Genomic DNA, 19678 nt, shown 5'->3' on the forward strand with positions numbered 1-19678 from the left:
CTAAATTTGCCTTGATTTTCAGCTTTCTTGTTCTGTAAAACTATCAAGCTTCACAAAACTGCTTCCACGTTGGGACATGGAATTTGAGTTAACCTAAATCTATGTTCCCGGGCCATGGTCACTCAGAATGGCTCCAGAATAAACTGTGTCATACTCCCTTCAAGATGAGAGCTTCGGTTTTTGTTTGTTTTCTTGCACTGCAGTATCAATAGAACAAAAATAACCCACGGGGTCCCTCCCAATAAGTTCATATAGAGCATTAAACAAAATCCAACACCCTTTCCTGATGAAAACACCCAAAGAACTATGAGTAAAAGAGAACTTTTTCAGGCTGATGAAAAACATCTTTAAAAAATCTAGAGCTCACACATTCTTAACAGTGAAACCATCTTAGGAAACAGAAGTCTGTCTGCTCCTGTTCCTTTATTGCCATCCAATTTGTTCCCTGCAGTCAGGTAACAAAAAAAAAAAAAAAAAAAAAAAAAAAAAAAAAAAAAGAAGAAGAAGAAGACAGACAGAAGCCCTATCTTTTGTTACTAAACCATATGATAATTTACAAAGCAAATTCAATAAAATTTCCAAACACATCCTATAACTAGTAAGCTTAACCAAGTTGTAGGAAAATATTTCAATATCCAAATGTCAATTTCTTGCAACTAGTAATAAGTAATAAGCAACTAGAAATTGAAATTTTAAAGCCTGGATAACTAATGTTATTAAGATACGAAATATTAATAGGGTGGAGTGGGGTGGTGGGGCATACCTTTACTCCCAGCACTTGGGAGGCAGAGGCAGGAGGATCTTTGTGAGTTTGAGGCCAGTCTGGGCTACAGAGTGAGTTCCATGACAACCAGGACTATTACACAGAGAAACTCTGATTCAAAAAACCAAACCAAAAAAAAGATATGAAGTATTTATAGACAAACTTAATAAAAGATAAGAAAGACTTGTTGAAAAGTGAGTTACCCCTACTTTGAGAAAAATCAAAGACCAAAGTAAATGAATGGACATACTCCATTCATGGTCTTAACAAAACAATACTTCTCAGATGCCATTTCCTTCCCAACTAACCCACAGATTTAATGAAATATCAATTAAAATAACAGCTTTTTTAGTAGTAGAAACTGACAAATTCATCCTAAACTTCATATGTGACTTAAAATAGCCAAATATGTTTGTGAAAGAACATGATTAGAAGGCTAGTATTAACTTAATATATAGCATTAACTATTATACAGCAACAGTAATCAAGGCAGTTTATTATTAATATGAAGATAGACAAATACATAACGAAACAATGAGGAGTCCAGAAATAGACACACATATGAGCAGCTGACCTTTTAAAGAGACTCAAAGGCAACTCATTGGAACAAGGATGCCTCTTTCAACATATGCTGCTGGGCCAACTAGTTATTCAAATTAGAAAATATGAATGGGCCTGGGCATGGTAGGTCACACATGTAATCCCAGAACTTGGAGGGCTGAGGCAGGAGGATCACCACATGTTAGCCTTGGCTTTCCCTATTTGCAGATGACATGATAGTATACTTGAGCAACCCCAAAGATTCCACCAAGGAACTGATACAACTTATTTTTATTTATTTATTTATTTATTTATTTATTTATTTATTTATTTATTTATCTATTTATTTATGTATTTTTGTTTTTTGAGACAGGGTTTCTCTGTGTAGCTTTGCGTCTTTCCTGGATCTCGCTCTATAGACCAGGCTGGCCTCGAACTCACAAAGATCTGCCTGCCTCTGCCTCCTAAGTGCTGGGATTATGCATATACTATATTTTTAATTGAGTTTCTTACTGAAACTTCAAGTCTGGTCTTAAATTGAACACCTATGGAAGACAAATTAGCACATCCCTAGGGATGGCTTCAGCTCCCATTTCCTATCTTTACTCTTAAATCCTTTCTGCTACAATATAACTGGATGAGTTGAGAACCCAAAGGTGCTTATGACTAAAATCTATCAGGGAAATTCCAGAAGAAGGTGTGGATTTTCTTCCTAAGAATATAGTATGTCCCTACATTTAGACAGCACACCAAATCATAATATAGGCATATTTCTATATGCCTATACTATGCTACACCAACACTGCTTATAAAATTTGCAAGACTTTAGAGAAAAAAATACCTGTGTTTTGAATTCCAGAATGTCGTTTCCTGGATTAATTTTTCCAAGTAATATCAAATCTTTCAGCTGCACATTTTTCTTTTTAGGAGCTGTGCTGTGGTGTGAAGGCTTTTTAATAGAATGTGGATGGGCAGACCCAGAGGAAGGAGAGTTCTGAATGCTGTTTGCATAGGAAACAACAGAAGCTGTTTTTTTAAGACATGGCTTTGTCTGCTGCACAGTATCAGTGTCTAAGACAGCAATCACTTGATGAGCCAGAGGTTCTGATGCTCCCCCAGATGGTTGTGGGGAAACTGTTTTCTTGTTTCTTCTTTTTGGATTACAACAGGAAAGGTCCTGATTCTGAGGAACAGGTGGTGGACAGGCATCATTTTGGGAAAATACACTTTTATCTTCTGAAATATTTATAGTGCCAGTCACTGCAGGAGAACTATCAAGTCCATAGCCTTTGACCACAGTTTCTGTCAAACTATTTTCTGCTTGTGAATTTCCTGCTTGAGGAATAAAAGCAACAGGCTGGGATGATAATTCCATTTTCTCAGTGCCATCTGCGTGTCTGGGTTTCAATAACCCATCCAAGGCACAATCCTGGACGCTCCGTTTAGAACTCATCTCACTTCCAGGGAATTCCCCTCTTTTCATTGCTTCTGCATTTAAACAAATGCTACGGTCCTGGCTGTCCTTCTGGATGTCCACAGACAACTGTGTTTCTTCCATGTTGCTACTGACAGGAGACAGTGGGCCTGCCTGGCGATGGACTGAGTTTTCCAGACGAGGAGACTCTTGGCTCTTCTTCTCACTACAGATGTCTGAGCTACACGGAAGCTTCCTTAAACTAACACCAGAAAATGGTATGGCATTCTTATAGTTTTGAATTTTCAGTCTTATTTTTTTCTGCTTCTTTGCCACAACTAAAAGACTCTTTTGTCTTGTGGCCAAGTTGGCCAGTTGTTCTCTCAGGGCCCCGTGCTTAAATGACTCCATGGATACCCTAGAAGAAAAAGGAAAAAATGTTAACAGAAAATTTTCTTCATAGACTTTTTGATATTAAAGATACTCTCTCTCTCTTACTGTGAGTCAGCTTTGAGTAAATAAAGTCTATCTTTGAGATATACATTTCCTTTGCAAGAAAACTGACACTTATTTAATGTGAGTTGGCCTTTAAAAATTTAGAATTTATTTTTTACTATTTTATGTATATGAGTGCTTTGCCTGAGTGATATATGTGCACCACATTCATACCTGGTGCCAGAGGTCCTAAGAAGGCTTTGGATGCCCGGGGACTGGAGTTACAGATCCCTTGGGACTGGAGTTATGGATGGTTTTGAGTATCCATGTGGGTACTGGGAATTGAGCCCCAATCCTCTGAAAGGACAACAAATGTTCTTAACCTCTGAGCCAACTCTCCAGCCTCAGTTTGCCTTTTATTTTAGAATGTAACATAATTTGAGTGAACTCAAAAAGGAAAGACTTGGGTAATCTATACTGTACTGGTTAGAAGGTAGCGATTGGTGCCTGAATAGACTACTGTCACTTAATTTTCAGTTTGATCACCTAGTTTACAGTAGAAAGGTACATGGGGGAGTAAGTTCTACTCAGGTTCTCTTAGCTCTAGAGTAACAACACTGTTTTTTGAATAATCATACTTCAATGAGACTTGAGATTGATTAGTTCATTAAATATTTACTATAGTTGTATTGTGAATCTGTCCTGAGGTTTTTTTCAAGCTTCAACTCTAAGACTTCAGTATCTTGAAGAATAAGGTAGAGGAAGTGACTCATCTCACCCCCACATTTGTCTTTTGGTTAAGCACAAATCCCTCGCTGACCTTGGCTTCACTGGTTCTCAAACTTTTTGGCCTCAGAACTTATACATACTCTTGAGGAACCCAAACAGCTTTTGTTTGTACAGACTGTATCTATGACTATTATTTGAGAATTAAAACAGAAAAATTTTAAAGAAGGATATAAAACCAAATATTTTATTAGCTAGCAGGTGGCCTTTGGGAAAATTCTACTGGACACTGACAAGTGAACTAGAATGAAAAACATCTTATTATTATAAAACATAGCTTTACCTTCACATAAAATGGTCTCAAGGATCTACCAGGGATCTACAGGCTATATATTAAGAGACAATGTTTTAAGAAAAAGCATTATAGAAATATCTTGCCTTTCTAACAAAGTTCATAGGTGCTGATTATGGTGATATTTTATTTGTACTGAAATGTGATTTTATTTGTATGTTAATAAATAAAGTTGCTTGGGGGTCAGAGCTGATAGCAAGCCATAGCAGAAGTCTGGCAGTGGTAGCACACGCCCTTAATCCCGATCACATGACAGGCAGATCTCTGTGTGTTCAAGGATACCACCAGCATGGAGACACATGCCTTTAATCTCAATACCAACCATAGAAGACCTGCAGGCCTGTACAGATAGGCAGTGACGAGGAGGTCATGTGGTTGGGTTTACAACCAATGAGAAGGCAGAACAGAAAGTCTATAAAAGGACAGATACACAGGAAGTAGCGCTCTTGCTGAGAGGAAGGACAGCATCGGCAGTGAAGGGTAAGCTCAGCTCTCAGCTACTGCTCTGACCTCTTGGGCTTTTAACTCTGCATTTGACTCTGTGTTTCTTATTTAATAAGGCTGTTCATCTACAGCTGATATTGAACACAGACTGTGATAATAGTACTAGTATATAAGGAGGACAGTAAGAAGAGACTGGCACACAACAGTAGCATAGGACACAATGTGTTAGATAAAGAAGAAAATAATAATATCATGTTTAAAACTATGTATATAAAGGAATTCATACAAAACATAAAAGTATTCTCTTTAGATCATCCATATCAAGACTGAAATCTTACAGCAACAATGTGATTTAGACACCTGAAACTTCAAATGAATGGGAACATTTCACAATCCCAGGTACACTGTTTACCATAGGACAATAAAGGAGAATTGAAGCTAGGAGATGCTCAAAATCTCCTAAAATGGCCTATAGCCAATTTCTCCTCAGTTGACAAAAGTTCACTTGCTTGATAGTGTAGGGAAAACTACACAGGAAAGAACAAGGAATAAGGGAAGATTAAGCTTTCATCCCTGTCTGTCCACACTTATTGTTAGTCCTACTGCAGCCTGCCCTGTGGAGCTCCTCCTCCCACCCAATGGCCACTCCTTGGGGACTCTGCCTCTTGGTGCAGACTCCAAAGATTAGATGCTTCCTGCAAACCCTCTCAGCTTCCCTTTTAGGCCATCTGCATTCCTTGGTGTCGACCTACTATCCTCAGAAATACTTTCCACAAGGGGCCCCCAGGGGCCACTCTGGGATGGAACTCAGGTGGGAAATTTTCATCTTTCCTGTCGTCATTACACTGTCTCTAGACTTACTCTCAGCTCTGTATCTGTCTGCTTACAGGAGCCCCTCCCACCCTACCTGTATTTATTGCCTGGTGACTCTGCCTCTTGGTGCAGACACTACCTCCACCCCAGCACATCTTTCCCATGACCTCTCTGAGCCCTTCCTCCTAGCCCATCTCCACACACCTCTGCCACCCACTGACCTGCAGAAGCACTCTACCAGGGACCAACAGCCACAATTCTTGCCTAGTATCTGAAGAAGGCAACAGCCACACTTCTTGCCTAGTATCTAAAGAAGGCGACAGCAACCGAAGACTGGAACAAAGGCAGAACTAGACATCAACACCAAGAAACACCTCAAACATTCTAACTCTAGGAGCATAGATCCTAACACAAAAACACAATCATAAATAGCCAAGACAGTATGTCCCCAGAAGAAGTCAGTAACCCTACTGCAACTGGCCCTGAGAAAGGCACTATAGCTGAAGTACAGGATAAGGACTTCAAAATAACCATTATGAATATGTTCAAGAATCTTAAAGAAGATAATGAAGTCTGTGAAAACACGAACACATAGTTAAATAAACAATAAAAATAATTCAAGCCATGAAAGTAGAATTTAACAAAGAAATAGAACCACTACAAAAACTCAAACTGAAATATAACTGGAATGAAAAATTTAGGATGTCAAACAAAAAGCTCAGAGGTAAGCCTCACCAACAGAGTATAAAACACAGAAGAGAGAATCTTAGGTTGAAGACAAGGTAGAAGAAATGGATACTGCAGTCAAAGAAATGTTAAATCTAAAAAAAAAAATTCAAGCACAGAGAACATTTTTAACAAAATCATAAAAGAAAATTTTCCTAATCTAAAGAAAGAGGGGCCTATCAAGGAACAAAAAAGCAAGCAGAAACCCAAAAAGATAGAACCAAAAATAAAATTGTTCTCGACAGATAATAATAAAAACACCAAATGCACAGAACAACAATAACAAAAAAGGATATTAAAACCTACAAGGGAAAAAGACCAAGTAACATATAAAAGCAGACTTATTAGAAAAACATTTGACTTTTCAATGGAGACCCTGAAAGCCAAGAGGGCCTGGACAAATGTTTCCAAACTCTGAGAGACCACAGATGCCAGTACAGACTATACTCAGCAAAATATTCATCATAATTGATGGATAAAGAAATACATTCCATAAGAATGCCAAATTTAAGCAATTTCTAGCTACCAATCCAGCTCAAAAGAAGGTGCTAGAAAACTTCAGTCTGAAGAGGTTACTACACCCAAGAAGACACAATGAATGAATAATCCCAGAACAGCAGTAAAGAGGAGGGAACTCACACCGTAACAAAAAAAAAAAAATAATAACAGGAATCAATAAACAATATCAGTGGTATCAATTTCCCAATGAAAGACACTGACTAACAGGCTGAATTAGAAAACAGGATGTGTCTTTCTGTTGCATTCAAGAAACACACTATACCATCAAGGATAGATAGCACCTTAGAACAAAAGGATAGAAAAAGGTATTCAAAGCAAATGGAACCAGAAGCAGGAGGGTGTAACCATCTTAACATCAGACAAAATAGATTTCAAACAAAATTAATCAGAAGATATACAGGATACTATATACTCATCAAAGGAAAAAATCCACCAAGAAATTACTGCAATTCAAAACATTTATGCATCAAATACAAGGGCACCCAAGTATATAAAAGAAACACGACTACACCTAAAAATCACATTGACTCTCACACAGTGATTTGGGTGACTTCAATATCCCGCTGTCACCAATAAACAAGTCACCCAGACAAAAAAACTAAAGAGAGAAATGCTGAAGTTAAATAACATCAAAAATCAAACAGACCTAGCAGATCTCTATAGAACACTTCACCCAAAACACAGAAGAATATATTTTCTTCTCAGCAGCTCTTTGAATTTTCTCCAAAACTGACCACATACTTGGATACAAGCAAGTCTCAAAAGATACAAGAAATTGAAGTAACACCCTGTAACCTATCTGATCACAACAGATTAAGCTGGATATAATCAACAGAGAGTATATAAACTCATGGAAAATGAACAACTCACTACTGAATGAAAAACATGTTAAGACAGAAATCAAGAAGGAAACTGAAACATTTTAGAATTGAATGAAAATGAAAAAACAACATACCAAAACCTATGAAACTGTGCTTCCCATCATGAAAGAGAAAACTAAATTTTGTTTCATGGGATGCAGGAAGATAAGGTTCACACCAGCTGCCAAGGTATGTACATAAGATACTTCCCTATGAGCCAACCTGGAGTCTGCCTGAGGACCTAGCAACAGGCACTGTCAGAGGTCCTGATCATGCCTGGCCAATGAGGGATGACTACACAATGTCACCAGATGGGGACACAGCCTGGGTGCTGAGAGGAGGGTATATAAGGCTTTCCCTGTGGATGAATAAACAAGTCTGCTGTTTACCTTTCACCTGACTCCCAGGGTATGTGTCATTGATTCCACGCCTTCTCACCCCCTCCCCTGAGGGAGCCATTAGGACCCAGCAACAATGGGAGTGGGAGTATCTGTGATTATTTTGCCTGCTCACAGGACCCTTCTTCTCATGGGACCCTTTTCCTCGTCCAGAGGGTTTATGCCTAGTCTTTATTGCATCTTGTTATGCCGTGTTCAGCTGATATCACTGGGAGGACTGCTCTTTCCTAGAAGGAAATGGAGGAGCAGTGTATCTGTGAAAGTGGGGATGGGGTGGGAGGAGAGGAGACTGCTGTTGGGATGTTTTGTATGAGAGAAGAATAAAGAAAAAGAAAAAAAGAAATGAAATACTGAAGCCTAATTCACATGCTAATAAAAACTTGAAATTGAATCAATGAAAATTTCAGTAGCTTAGTTACTGTGACAAATAACCAGGCAAAAGACAACACAGGAGAAGAAAGGGTTTATTTGGCCTACAATTCCAAGTCACAGCAAATCATTGCTGGGATCTCACAGAGGCAAGAGCTTGGGACAGTTGATGACACCACATACGTAGTGAAGAGCAGAGAGAAGTGCACATACTCATGGTTTTCATTAGCGTTCTCCTCTCTTATACAATTCAGGGCCCATCCCGTAAAATGGTGTTGCTCACACTGGATTTGGTCCTCCTCCATTAATTAACAATCAAGAGAATTCCTCATACACATGCTCACAGGCCAACCTGATCTGGAAAAGTTGGAAGTCCGTGTGTAGAAGGAAGCTAGATCCTCATCCCTCACTCTGTACAAAAATCACCTCCAAATTTATCAAAGTCTGCAACATAAATCCTGAAACTGCTACAGAAAAGGTGGGAAGTACCTTACAATGCACAAAAATATGGAGAGACTGTTTAAACAGGACTGCAGTCCTTCAGAAAATACAGCCAACAATTGACAAATGAGAGCTCATAAAATTCGAAACCTTCTGTCCAACAAAGGAAACTGAGTAAGTGAAGAGGCATCTCACAGAATGAGAGAAATATTTGCCTCCTATACATCCAACAGAGGATTAATTCTACAATATACAAGCAGTAAATAAACGAAGCATCAAGAAAACAGCCCAGTTTTAAAAAATGCACCATGTGTTGGAACAGAGGATTTTTCAACACAAGAAATACAAACGGCCAAAAAAAATTTCAAACAATGTTCAACATCATTAGCTACCAGGGAAGTGCAAATTAAAATACTGAGATTCCACCTCACCCTAGTCAGAACAACAAACTTTAAAAAAAAAACGACAACCAATACAGGAGAAGATACAGGGAAAGAAGAATCCTTGTGCATTACTGTTGGGAGTGAAAACTGGTGCAACCACTATGGGAATTAGTGAGGACCTTCCTCAGAAGCTAGAAGCTAGAAACAGAAATGATGCTGTCAGAGAACAGATGTAATAAGAGACTTATAAAAGCAATGCTTGGCCTGACTACGAGTACCCCCAGCTTCTGCTGACTAACAAATCCCTGCATTTTATTTGGGGGTCAGACTTTCAGAGGTTTCAGTCATCGCCAGCTTACTGTTCTTATCCTGAGGTGAGGCCACATATCATGGCAAGAGTGTGTGGCAAAACAAAGCTGTTCACCTCATGGTCAAGATACAAAAGACAGGAAGGGGGCTAGCATTTCATCATACTCTTCCAGTGTTTGTCCCCCAACAACTGGAAAACTTCCTACTGGGCCCCATCACCTCCCAAAAGCACCAAGCTTGAAACTAAGCTTTTAACACATGGGCCTTTGGGAAACATTTCAAACCTAAACCCTGGCATTATAAATTCAAATGGGTAAGTCCTTTTCCCTACTCACCTGTATTTTTTGGCTAGATCATCTCTTTCTGTCTTCTGTTGAGCAAGTATATTATCCATAACTTCTTTTATCTCTAACATCTTTCCAATGTACTGTTCTAGAGACACAATGATAAAATAAAAGGTCAGTTAATTGAAGAGTGGCAAATGCTTATCTGTTCACCTAAGTTTAGACCTACTGACAGCTGTTTTTTGAGATAGGGCTTAAACTCATTATTCCCAACCCACTCTCTAATATAAGTGGCCCACATACTTAAATTGAAGCTTATTTGATTATATCATCCTAATGAAATGCACAGAGGTGTTCAGGTAAGAACACTGTACCAAGAAAAATAGTCCATCTTAAATTCTAATTCTGCTACCCCATTGATTTAAGCTCTAGGAACTGGGGTTCATCTGTTCTCTATGATTTGCTTTCTTCTCTTCTTGTCTGTCTTGTATGTGGTGGTGCTGCATATGTGTGATATATGTAGTTGTCTATGTGCAGACAGACACAGGTATCATGCATAGGCATGTGGAGTTGCCAGACATGTGCGGCAAGCACCGAGGCATCTCACTGGCTTCACCTTACTTTTGAGACTCGGTCCCTTACTGAAACTGAAGCTCACTATTTTGGCTAAAGTGGTTGAATATTTATTTATTCCTTAAATAAAATGTTACCCACTGTAATCTGGAATTATTAACACTACTTTTCAAAAGTTTATCAACTTCGTAAAGCAAGGCTTTCCCACACAATCCTAGAGTCAACCACATACAGTGAAAACACGGCAAGATATTCTGAATCCTCAGATGCAAATGGTGCATGACATCAATATATCACTTTTATTATTTCTAGAACAAAGAACATGATCTCTGAAAAGAAAATAATGACCACTTCTATGGGAAGCAACTTTGTTTCTAGTCTCTGCAAAAACAAAACAAAACAAAAAAACCCAAAACTGATAGTTTGTCCATCAGCCTGGGAACATGGTTTAATTAAAGAGCAAAGTTTCATGATTCTCCTTTTTATCCTTCAAGAATTCAACTTTTCTTCAATCAAAGTTTCAAAGATAACTCCACTACTTTCTCTTAATTTTAAAAAATGATCTTCTGCACTACAGGGTGCTAACCGTGAAAGAGGGTCAAAGCATCTTGGATCTGTGGTCTTGAGACATTATTTTGGTTCCTGGCCTCAAGGAACTTACACTGATGATGTATAAGGTGAATTTTCTGGAAGGAGAAGAAAATGACACCCAAAGGAAAACAGCAACACAGTACCACTTGTAGGAGTCTGGCAATGACCTAGATCCAGAGGCTTACAGATTGTGGGGGACCATCCCATCCCCACTTGTCCCCAGGGTACTTTTGAGTAGGAGCAGCAGGAAATATTAGATAGAAGTAAAGAGGGGAAAGAAACAGACAGAAAATACAGGATAGCCTCAGGAGGGCCTGGATCCTAATCCATTGGGTCCCAACTGTCTCTGCCCTAGGGTTTTTAAAGGAATGCCAAGGAGTGGAGCAAAAGACCTCCCCCCAGCACAGCCAAGTGCAGACCATCTCAGACACCTGGTACTCAGGCCCGTGGTCCAATCATCCTTTTTATGCAGATCTGCTGGGTAAAGCCACTAGGAAACCTAAATGGGCTCCAATGACACATAAATGTGGGTTATGCCCAAATCCGTATTCCCAAATAGGAATCTAAAGGCTTAAATTAATGTATGACATTCCTCTTAATCTACCCGCCATTCATTTAGCTTTTGGATTTGTTTCTTAGATCTTTGCTAATGTTTCTTGAACTGCTGCCCCTTTTCATCCTAGCTAACCAAACTTAGGAAAACTATTAGTTGGATGTTTGAGGTTCGCAGGGTCTCCCTGTGCAAACCAAAATGGCTGGAAAAGTCTAGGGCCAGTGTCCCCAGGGGAGTTTCTATCTCTCTAATATTATAATGAAGAATTAGTTTAGTTTCGGGGTGATGCATATGCTAACAACGTGGCAAAATGTGTGAAATCATTAAAAATTTAGATATAAGTTTGCTTAATAGATTTGACATTGTTTATTAAAGACATTTAAATCATACACATACCCTTCACATTGGGTTTTCTAACTGAATTTTCAATTTCAGATATTAAAAATAACACCACAGTAGCAATATGCAGCCTGTTGCTGTAAGAAAGAACATAAAGATATTTCACATGTAAATTAATACGGTGTACTTACTTATCAGAGACAATACTGGAGGGGATAAGCATGTTTTCACCACAGCAACAGGAAAGCTAAGACAGCATTCAAAGAGCAACCAGCTCAACACTCCTGACCCCTGGGTTAAAGCCACACCTCCATCTGAACATATCCTTAGTAGTTGTTTACTTATTGTTAGGGTTCGAAATGTCTCTCACATGATGCATGCTATATTGGTGACATTATTAAGGCCACTCCACGTAGTTAAAAGGGAGGTTTATTTAGTGGCGTAACTTACAAATGAAGGGATAGGTAGGTTGCAGGGTTTGGGGAAGACCTAGCACAGTCCGGCGGTGTTCTCTGGAGAACTCTGCTCGGTCTACCTCCAGCGTCCAGGGTCCAGGAACCAAGAGAGGCGGCGCATCCAGATCTCGGGTCTTCAGGGTCCTCTCTTGTCCCCGCCTTGTAGGCGTGACAATTACCGAAGCCTCAGCGGGGGTTGGAACTTCCAGATCAAAGCTGGAATGGCTACCCACTACAATGCTATTTTGACTTTGCATAGAAATGTCTGTGTCAAAAATTTCATAAACTACTTGTATGTATTACTGACTTTTGTTATAATTTGGAACACCTTAAGTACTGTCATATATTTTTAAAAAGTCTGTGTGGGGCTAGAGAAATGGCTCAGTGGGTAAAAGCACCTGCCATGTATGAAGAACCAAGTTCAAATCCCGAGAATCACCCGTAAAGCCAGGTGTGGTTGTGTGTCTATAATCCTAGTACACCTAAGGAGAGATGAGAGGTGGAGACAGCAGAAACCAGGAAGCTCGTGGGTCACTTAGCTTGGTGTACGTAGCTCAGCGGCAAACCACAAAGAGACCTTGCCTCAAACAAGATGGAAGATGAGGAAAAAAATGCCTGAGGCTGTCTTCTGATCTCCATATATGTGCCATGGCCTATGCCTCCCGGAACACACCACACACACACACACACACACTCACACACACACACTCACACACATTCACACACCACACACACACATTCACACACACTCACACACACTCACACACACACACTCACACACACACTCACACTCACACACATTCACACACACTCTCACACATTCACACACACACACTCTCACACATTCACACACACATTCACACACACATTCACACACTCACACACATTCACACACACACACTCACACACATTCACACACACACATTCACACACACACATTCACACACACACACACACACACACACTCACACAGAGTTCATACTTTCAGCTGTTATGAACTTTGAAATAAGAAGTACATATTTACCTGCATCTTCAGAGTTTCTTATTTCAAACTGCAATAAGTTTTCTTGTTTTTCTTCTATATCTTGTAGAATAGCACTGATGGTCTGATGCTGCCAGATAAAAACATTAGGAATTCCATTATAAGAGGGAAGATGTGCTTTCTGATAGTCTGACCAATACAAATAATATGGAGCTTAAAAGCTCATCTCTCCTTGTTCTCATGTTTTATGTAACCTTAAATGAATGAATGTTGAAGACATGAAAAACACATTTAGATATATCTTGATTTATGTAGTGGATCTACTGAAAAACAGAAGAAAAGGAGGAACCATACAAAAAAATTATCATTTCGGACTTCATTTACAATTGTAGATATGGGAGGAGGGAAAAACCCAACACATACTACTTCATGATCATATATGCAACAAGTCCACTTCAAGACTTCGTTACTGTCACTGCACAGTATCAAAATCCCTCCCGCAGTCCTAGACAGATGACACACTACTCTCAAAAAGCCTAAGAAAGGGGTTTAACTCTCCTACTCTGTGCCTGTGGTGACATGAATTTCCCTCCCTGAAATGCACTCAGCTCACTGCCCACTCCCTCTCTCTCTTGTAAGAACCACGAAGTGGGCTCCAGAGCCAGCCTGCCTGTGTGTGCTCCTGGCCCCTCTTGTAAGATCCACGAAGTGGGCTCCAGAGCCAGCCTGCCTGTGTGTGCTCCTGGCCCCCTCCTATAAGAACCACGAAGTGGGCTCCAGAGCCAGCCTGCCTGTGTGTGCTCCTGGCCTCACTTCTTCCCAGCTGACTGACTGCAGCAGGTTCCTCTTCCTCTTATGCCTGAGCCGAGAGGATATATTCATGTCAAATGTTAAGAATAACACTATTATAAACTAAGAGCTCAAAAAATTGGTTATTATTGTTCTATAAAATCCATCTCATACATAAAACCTCTGCCTGACATAATCCATACTGACTTAACTTCTGTTATTTTCAGAGCCATATAATGCCTTTACAAAACATTTTCTCATTAGTTCTTATAAGTAGGAACATGTTTTTTATTTTTGTGTATGCTTTCCAAAATCCTGCATACATAATTGTTACGCATAAGTGACTGATGTGCTGATTCATATTATCCATTTTTTCATAAATTCTCAATATATATTTATTATTTTAATTGTATGTCAAAGCCTTCTGAAGTATACTGCTCCAAATTTTTTTCTATGTTTACAAGGAATGTGGAAAATACACACAATAAAATTATTTGGTAATATCTAGAAAAACATTTAATTAGTATACACTTTATTTATTTGTGTGTGTGTGTGTGCACGTGCACACACACACATATGTGTGGAAGTCAGAAGACAACTTTTGGGAGTTGGTTCTCTCTTTCTACCATGTGGATCTAGGGATGGAACTCAAGTTGTCAGGCTTGGTGGCAAGGGCCTTTACCCAGTGGGCTGTCTTTTTAGACAGGGTAAAACAATCTTGGCACTGCCATTTATTAAATGCATCACAGTAAAACTATAAAATATGAAACTGAAAAACATATAAACAAAAAGCCCAAGGTCTATCTCTTTATAGGGTGAAGTGTTTATGATTACAGAAGCAAACAGAAGACCTACACTTGTGCCCAGGCTAAACATCTACCTTAGGATATTATCTGTGCAAGACTTTCCTGTCTTGCTTATATTGTAGATGTACTCAATCTTCAACACAATGGACTAAGCTATATTCAAAATAATATTGAAGACGGTACCTTACTTAAGTTTATGTCTAATGAACTTAGTGGTTTTTAACTGAAAATATCAGTCTTATTGAATCAGTCTATCTATCTATAAATATCATTTATTGAGCAATGGCTAGGTTATTTTTGCAAACATCTACCTTTATTAACGGTTTTCACAGCAAACTCTAACATTATAAGGCAAGGCAGTTAAGCCAGGTAGCCATCTCATTCTCTATCAGGATCTGGAGTCTTCTATAAACTACATGTCATGGACAGTTTGGGGAGTGAATGATCAAACAATGGATAGTAGCACTTTCTGTGGGCAAAGAACTAGTCAAACAGCCAAGCAGGGTGGAAAGGACAGCAGCTTATTTATACTTCCCTAGTCAGTGCAGACAACAGAGCTAATCAGAGTGTATCCTCTTAACCCATTCTGTTCAATTGATGTTATAAAAAACCCATGTTCAATCTGTGTCCTTAAAATGGAAAGACTGCTGTCAATGTCCAATGGCTGACTAGTTGAAGGAACGGTATTTTCTAGGCTGAAGAATGAAAGGACTTCCATGTCACTTACCGCAGGAAGGCCTTCACTTCTCTTCGCTTTATGGAAGGGCGAAGGAGAATCAATTGCTTTTTCATCGTCACAAGTACATGGCTTACATCTTTTTGGTCGGAGAGCAGGACGTTTTACTTTTAAAAATAAGTTAGAAAATAAGAGTGTTCAAAATGTTGTTTTACCAGTTTTAATTGTGATAAGGGTTAAGGTTACAATTACTGTCTTAATGTTAGGTAGCTTCTCATTATTAACTATGGCAACATTTTATAAGCACTTATCACATACTAGATTATTTTCTGGTGTATCATCCTATTAAATATCCAAATAGTCACATGAACCTTTTGAAATAGGTAGTTTGTTAGAAATCTTTTTTTTGTTTTGTTTTTTGTTTTTTGTTTTTGTTTTTCAAGACAGGGTTTCTCTGTGTAGCTTTGCGCCTTTCCTGGAACTCACTTGGTAGCCCAGGCTGGCCTCGAACTCACAGAGATCCGCCTGACTCTGCCTCCCGAGTGCTGAGATTAAAGGCGTGCGCCACCACCGCCCGGCTTTGTTAGAAATCTTATAGAAGTGAAATGTCAGAGAAGCTTAGGAAATTTCCCAATATCACAGTTAGTTACTGTAAGTAGATGTCATCTGAATCCAAGTCCATGCTTCTGACTACTCTGATTCATTGCGCTGTAGGCTCTTGGGCTCTTTTCCTATTATGGGTTCCTTTTGCCCTATGCTCCATTTGCTTTATGCACTTCATTCCTCTGGGAACCTGACCAAGGAAGTATATACTTGAGAAATGGTAGACACAGGGACAGAGAAAGCACTTTACAGCAGAGTCCCAATATCTCCAAACACCAAGATTCCCCAGTATGCTGAGCTCAGCCTGAATCTTCAGGTATGGCTGTAGAAAGGGAGAGAAACACACTGAGGCCCCAAGAAAGAGAAGAGTTTTAGGAGTCCCAACCTTGACCTTCATATGATCTAGATCACTAATAAATCATTACACAGTGTATATTCTTTGTCTTAACCAATCACATCAGAGAATCATCTGCCCTTGAAAACCAAAAGTTGGTGAGAAGCATGGTAGGCTAGGGAAGACATGTTCTCACTCCTGAATTCTCCACAGTAAGAGCAGATACATTACTGAGTCTCTTCTGAGTCAAGGTTCAATCATGAGGAAAAGGAAAAACAATTCTCTTTCAACACTTTAAACAGAGAAAACTATTGCAAAATAACTCCATACATTTTTGCCTAGCTATACATTTTCTCGAAATATTCTTTTTATTATAAATCTAAAAAGTTCAGGAATTATTACAAATTTTAACGTAATGAAATCTTAGCTGCAAGGACTTTGATGTAATGTCACCCTTTTCTGGCACTTCTACAAGTAAATCAGCAGCTTGGTTTCAATTGTCTATCTCATAACAAAGGTAGGGAGGTTAATGTTTGTTTAGCAGTTGGTGTGTGTTTCATTCCAGTAACTCCAATCCAATAGCATCATATGAACTTGGTAACACAGTTTAGTAATAAGGGCTTTCCTCACATACACATGCATAATCCCTGGGCTCAATCCCTAACACTACACTTACGAACACCAGGTCCTGGAGATGAGAGAATTGTGGAAGAAAAGGCTTATCTATGGAAGGCATAATTTTGAATGTGTAAGATTTGATGACAGAATAAATCTGCCTTTCATTCAAATACTCTACAGCTCCTTTCTCACATAGCACACACCAAGCTCATCTGCCCTGTGCCTCTAGCACTCACACGTTCCTCACACCATCCTGTACCACAGGGTTCTTCACTGAATTCCTTTCCCCACATCCAAGTTCTATTTACTCTTCAATCCTAAACGTATATATAGTTCTTAAATCTCCAATTTCTTCCATAATTGAACACCACTAGTTTATACTGTTTGGGTAATAAAAATGTTAATAGCTGCTCATTATCCTTTGTTATTTTATCAATAAATTATAGTTTTGTCACTTGTTTATTATTGCTTCTTCCAGAAATAAATAGTTCAGACTTAATAATATTTTGACTTGCATGTTTTCTAGCTTTATGATGGTGTGGGAGTGGGACACATTCTGTAGGAACCAATTTGGATTTGGGTCTCTCCTGTAGCAAGCAGTAAGTGTTGATCCTTTTCCTTGGTGTACAGGCTACAAACTGCAGCTTCCAGTCAGCCAAGCAACCCTAAGATGAACAGCTGATGCTCTAGTGTTCTGCATTGCTAGGCTGTGTTCAAGGGGCAGTTGGGTGTCTTCCTGAATAATAATATGTAAGGATACAGAAGTACACAACCTCCAGCAAGTCCCGGAGACATCCAAATAGGTGGTTTCTGATGACATTTCCAAGACACTCTTTCTAGAAGACCAGTGACAACAAATGTAAGCATCCAGTGTGCCACAGAAGTGATTGTGAACCTAGAGACTGATCTTCCAAAAGGACTATAAGATTCAGGCATGAGACAAATGCCTAACTGCACTGCCCCTCAGGGAAAATTTGTATAGAAATTTAAAAATCAAGGAAAAATTTCATATAATACTATGACAATATTAATAAAATAGCATCCTTTGAACTAAAAAATAAAAATTTAAAAGGAAAGTAGGGAAGGAAAAACTAATAGTGATAAATGATTTATAAATTCTACTTATTTTTAGAGATTTATTTTTATTTTATGTGTATAGGTGTTTTGCTTACATGTATGTAGCCTACAGAGGCCAGAAGACAGCACCAGAGACCCTGGAACTGGAGTTATAGATGGTTGTCAGCCATCATGTGAGTGCTGGGAATCAAACTGGGTCCTTTGGAAGAACATCCAGTATTTTTAACTGTTGAGCCATCTCTCCACCCCTAAATCAAATTCTAGAATACTAATTTCTAGAAATAAATAATGGATATTTAAGTTTAAGGAAGAGAGGGAGACACCTAGTGCCCGTTAGGAAATAACATTATATTATTTATAAATTACACTATATATGCAAAGATTTGAGAGCTATACATCTGTCTAAAATAGGACGTAATGCTGACGTGCATACCGGTCACTGCAGAGCCCATCTCATCTCCATTACTGGTCTCCACAGCACCGTAAGATTTCAGTAGTTCTTTCATTTTCTCATCATCTGCCTCCTCCAAAGCAGTCCTCTGTTTCTGATCTTTCTGATTAGGGTTTGCTCCATGTTCTAGGAGTATCTCAGCAGCCTGAAAGGTAATTTTTCAGTTATGCCTACATATATCTGCTTTCATCTTAAGACACCACCACCAAGCACATCTCTTCACGGTATCGACATAAAGCATTTCAATTACATTTGATATGGTCACCGTAACTTTGATTGGGCTTGGCTGGCTCTCACAGGAAAACACAAACAATAGTATTAAACATGGTATGCTGCTTCCTTGCAGTAAAGAGGCAAGCATAGGTAATACCACTTCTAGATCACTTCTGCCCAGAATTGTACTTTCTCTGTTCCCAAAAGTAGCTGCAAACAATATATGCCCTGATGAGTATCTGAAACACAGTGAATATGACTAAGTAACAGAATTCCTTATTAAATTAATTCTAATTCAAATAGCAAAATGTAGCTCACAGCTACTGTACTGGACAGCACAGATTTATACTGCAGATTCAGCCACTTGTATGCAAATGTGGAGTCTCTCATACGGTCCTATTGTTCTTCCTAGTGTGCTGGAGGACAGAGTAAAGAAGATGGGAAGCTTTGCTTCAGGACTACATTACAGTACAAACTCTACTGCAAGTTACCAATTCAGTGTAGTTTAATGAAGTTCCATTTGGACGAGCATTAAGGTGAATTAAACTACCAACCTAATATCCAATTCTAAAATTCTCCCTATAGAAATGTTTCCCGATAATTATGATCACAAGATATCAAAGATGGAGGTGGCACTTAACAAGTCAAAGAGGTTGTGACCTCTGTGGAGAAAGCATTTCTAATACAAATAAGGTTACTCTGAGTAACTCAAAGTTGAGTGTTAGAGGGGCTGGAGAGTTGGCTCAGTGCCAAAAGGTGCTTGCTGCCAAGCCTGATGACCTGAGTTTGATACGTGGGATCTACTACCACAGGTTGCCCTTGGACTTCTGCACATGCCATAA

The 19678-nt window shown here is 39.0% G+C and overlaps 1 protein-coding gene across 1 annotated transcript in view; it reads right to left on the reverse strand.

Moving 5' to 3' along the window:
• Ankrd31 (ankyrin repeat domain 31) overlaps positions 1-19678 on the reverse strand; it is a 163375-nt gene that overhangs the window by 34027 nt on the left and 109670 nt on the right. Inside the window, exons 18-22 of the mRNA XM_059276344.1 lie at positions 18606-18768; positions 15592-15707; positions 13312-13399; positions 9828-9924; positions 2145-3135 (exon numbers count right to left, since the gene is read on the reverse strand). Coding sequence (XP_059132327.1) covers positions 2145-3135; positions 9828-9924; positions 13312-13399; positions 15592-15707; positions 18606-18768 — 1455 coding nt within the window. The remainder of the gene's footprint in view (positions 1-2144; positions 3136-9827; positions 9925-13311; positions 13400-15591; positions 15708-18605; positions 18769-19678) is intronic.

Source organism: Peromyscus eremicus, chromosome 11 (assembly GCF_949786415.1).
Source record: "Peromyscus eremicus chromosome 11, PerEre_H2_v1, whole genome shotgun sequence".
Lineage (NCBI taxonomy): Eukaryota > Metazoa > Chordata > Mammalia > Rodentia > Cricetidae > Peromyscus > Peromyscus eremicus.